General features: G+C 33.6%; 1 protein-coding gene across 2 annotated transcripts; it reads left to right on the top strand.

The window, feature by feature from the left end:
* The first annotated feature begins 19 nt into the window (after positions 1–19).
* LOC123308576 ((Lyso)-N-acylphosphatidylethanolamine lipase-like) lies at positions 20–2,257 on the top strand. Of its 2 annotated transcripts, XM_044891299.1 has the most exons (7): positions 20–162; positions 218–448; positions 508–714; positions 876–1,208; positions 1,267–1,381; positions 1,595–1,787; positions 1,944–2,257. In XM_044891299.1, exons 2-7 carry the CDS (start codon positions 262–264, stop codon positions 2,157–2,159), a joined length of 1,251 nt encoding a protein of 416 aa, XP_044747234.1. In that variant the 5' UTR covers positions 20–162; positions 218–261; the 3' UTR covers positions 2,160–2,257. The 2 variants fall into 2 exon arrangements, with proteins under 2 accessions (XP_044747234.1, XP_044747233.1); XM_044891298.1 differs by having other exon boundaries at positions 110–448.
* The last annotated feature ends 1,724 nt before the right edge of the window (positions 2,258–3,981 follow it).

Genomic DNA, 3,981 nt, shown 5'->3' with positions numbered 1-3,981 from the left:
TGCCTTTCATTCTGTAGTTCGAATGCGCATCTTGATTAGAGTAAAAAGTACTAAAAGTAGTCAATTTGCGCATCTTTGGTGACCTGTCAGATTCAAAAGAGACTTTTTTTCTCAGGAAAAATTTTGAATGATCTAATATGATTTTGTCAAAATTATCTAGTTGTAAGTCAAGAAAAAACTTCATTTAACATAAACTTTCACTATTGAATCTTTCAAGAATGGTCTAGCAGTATATTACGAATTGTTTGAAGTTAGATTTCAATGTACATCAAGGTCAAATACCTAGTTATAGCTAATTATCCAAAAAATCGAGTCATTCTCGTGAATCCTCTTGAGCGGCTTGAGGTGATCTGCATTCTGCAGAGCAATTTAAGTATGACTACTTCCTGGACATGGAACCAATTCTCTGAGAGTAAACTGTTGAGTGTGGAGAAAACAATTCTATCAGGTGAGAAGTAAATAATTTATTTTATTCGCCAAAAACCCAAACATGACTGTTTATTTAAGTTTTGAAATCAAAATACATAACTCGTTTTGTTAATATAAAATGGGAAACTGGTACCAATGAGAGAATATGGACTATTTCGTTGAATACAGAATCAAAAAATACCCCACTAGTGCTCCTTCATGGCTTTGCTGCAGGAATTGGATTTTGGGTTCGAAATTTGGATCCGTTATCGAAAGATAGACCAGTGTATGCTATAGATCTCCTTGGTAAGTAAATGAACAGGATGCAATAAATTCATCAAAGGAACAAGAATTCAAAGAAATATTTTTTATTTTGAGTATTATTTTTATCAACTATTCTTGAATATTGCTTTGGTCCTACAATTTTCATATATGTATATTTGTTATGTTAATTATTATGTTAATAGGATTTGGCCGATCTTCTAGACCTGAGTTCAGTATGGATAGTCTGGAAGCTGAACGTCAAATGGTTGATTCAATAGAAGCTTGGCGTAGACAAATGGAATTGGAACAATTTATCCTTTTAGGACATAGTATGGGTGGTTTTTTAGCTACATCATATGCTATCTCATATCCTGAAAGAGTTAAACATTTAATACTAGCTGATCCATGGGGATTTCAGGATAAATCTCAAGCATCTCCAAAAAATCCAAAACTGTTGTTCAAAATTCTAGGAATTGTTTTGTATCCATTCACGAATTTAAATCCTCTAGCCTCTGTAAGAGCGTTGGGACCCTTTGGTAATTATATATATAATAATATTTTACTTTGAATTATCCTTACGTTCATGTTTCATAGGGCCATGGGTGATTCAAAGAATGAGAGGTGATATAATAGACAAGTTTGATGATATTTTCGAAGATAAAACTATAATCCCCAACTATATATATCATTGCAATGCTCAAAACCCAACGTATGTCTAGAATTAAAGCATGTATTATTCAAAAGAGTATGAGAAAATTTTAAGATCCTCATTATTGAGTATTTCAGCAAGTAATATTTTAAAAAAATGTTACTTCATCATACACACAAGCAACAATTTTTATCAAGCAGTAATTTTATTCTATCAAATTATAGATTTCAATGTATTGTTGGATAACTCTTGATTATTGCTTATATTCTACAGGGGTGAGGCAGCATTTCATCGTATGATACATGGATTTGGTTGGGCTCGTAATCCTATGATTCATAGAATACCAAACCTGAAAAAAGAAATTCCTATCACATATATGAATGGATCTGACTCGTGGATGGATCAGGACGGAACAATGGCTCCAAGAATAAGAGAAATGAGATCAGACTGTTTTGTAGACATTAAAGTAAGAGTATAATCAATTACCTTAAAATCTTACGAATTATATATCAATTATTTTAATGAATTGGGGGGGTAAAAAAGTATTCCTGACAATTAGTCCATTCTTATCAAAGAATTGTTATGTTGTATGTAAGGATAAAATTCCTTTGTTATTTTTCAGATTATAGAAAATGCCGGCCATCATATATATGCAGATCAAGCTGATCAGTTTAATGATATAATAATAAAAGCCTGTAAAATTGCGGATGATGAAGATGATAAAGTCCCAATACTTACTCTAAAAAATGGTCATTACAAATTGAAGGAAAATGAAGAAGATGATAGTATTGATTACTCAGATGACAACAATTCTGAATTCGAAACAAATTTAAGTTGATTATAAAATAAGATCAATGAAATTCAATACAGAAGTAATTATTCAATGTGATATTTTCAATAAATAAAGTGTTTTTAATTATTGTTACAGTAAATTTATCTGTTAATTTTTTTTATAGTTGAATAGATTTTTGAGATCCCATGTCACAAAACGTAAACTCTGAATATTTGAATAAGGGGTTTATATAATTTTTTTTCAGACCAAAGTCTATTATCTTTCATTTTACTTTTTATTTTTTTGTAACACCTTGTATTTCACCTCAAAAATGGAATGGCAAGCTCAAGTTATGATGAGTTGCTTCATATCACTTTATGCTTTAGAAGCATCCTTTACGAGATAATGGCGAAAAATTGAAAATGTTTTCCTACACCTAAGGCTTAGTACACATGAGAGCGTTAGATGCCGCGTTGAGCGCGCGTACATGTGTACGCTCCAATGCCCAGTTTAGTAACTCTACTCTACTACTCTGTAATCTGTGGTAACTCTACAGAACACACCCATTGACTTACTTTATGAGTAACTCGAAGCGCGCTGCAAACGCGACGGACGAAGTGAAAACTACAAACGCGCGCTCAACTCGGCGTTTAACGCCCTCATGTGCAGAGACAACAGGGTTGTCTCTGCTCATATGTACTTAGCCAAAGCCTGATATTTTGTCAGCAGTTTTTGACGATTATTTGTATTTGATGTTTGACAATTAATTATGATCACTCTGTATACTCTAGAGTTAATTTTTTTTATGTGTAGGAGTAGCCGACTTGCCTACTCGAAAAAATACTGTCTGTATCGCTGGCGTAACTATATATTGTCTCTATTAATTGCTATTAAAAAAACTCCATATTTTCAATTTTTCGCCATTACCTCGTAAAGGATGCTTCTAAGGTATAAGGTGATCTGAAGAAACTAATCATAATTTGTGCTTGCTATTTCATTTTTGAGGTCAAAATCAGAGATATAGAAGGGGTCTATATCTCTGGTCAAAATCCGGGTGCTACATTTAAAAAAAGTGTAACTTTGGTCTATATCTTTGCGAAGAGAAGCTAGACTGGCCTGACTAGCAACTTACTGGACTTCACAACCTATCTAATTTTCCATCAGTCTCTCCATCAGCTCCGGACTGAGATAAACATAGAAGCTAGGGAGGTGCTGGGGATGGGAGGAGTACTGATCTGATCGTATTATATATATTCGTATAACTATGAGCCATTACTGGTAAAAAAGGGTCAGTATGAGTGGCCGCACTTTTCAATTGTGAGAAATTATTGCGATACCCATTAACTGGTCTTCGGGAACATAACTACATCTACGTTCCAAAAACTCGTCTAGATCTTACAGCAGAAATGAAAAAATTACATATACTGACTTTGAAGACCGTGCAGCGAGTTATATAAGCATATGGTCCGTATATACACATTTGGTAACCGAAAGTTACCAGCTTAGAATATAGAACATAGATATTCTATGTTCTAAGGTTACCAGAGCGGTTACTCTGGTGACTGATATTGAACCGAATTGTCAGGAATTCGACATTTTCTAACTTACTAACCAGAATTAACCAAATTGTATCAAAGAGGAAATCAAAGAGGTTAATCTTTGATTGTATATACGGACAACACAGCCCATGTCGAGTTTTTTCCGAATTACTCCCTGAAACAAAAATGTTCAAGCGAGAAATTCACCCGCTACATACCCCTTGCGTGTACAGCACTAAGCACTCTGAGGAATTTTAAAACAAGAGGAGTAATGACATGAGTTCATTGAACTCAATTATTGAGTTCAATGCATGAGTTGCACGAGATCGTTATTTGAAATTTAAAATGTC

Source organism: Coccinella septempunctata, chromosome 2 (genome assembly GCF_907165205.1).
Source record: "Coccinella septempunctata chromosome 2, icCocSept1.1, whole genome shotgun sequence".
Classification (NCBI taxonomy): domain Eukaryota; kingdom Metazoa; phylum Arthropoda; class Insecta; order Coleoptera; family Coccinellidae; genus Coccinella; species Coccinella septempunctata.
The sequence above is the reverse complement of the archived record's forward strand: the minus strand, read 5'-3'. Positions and strand labels throughout refer to the sequence as shown.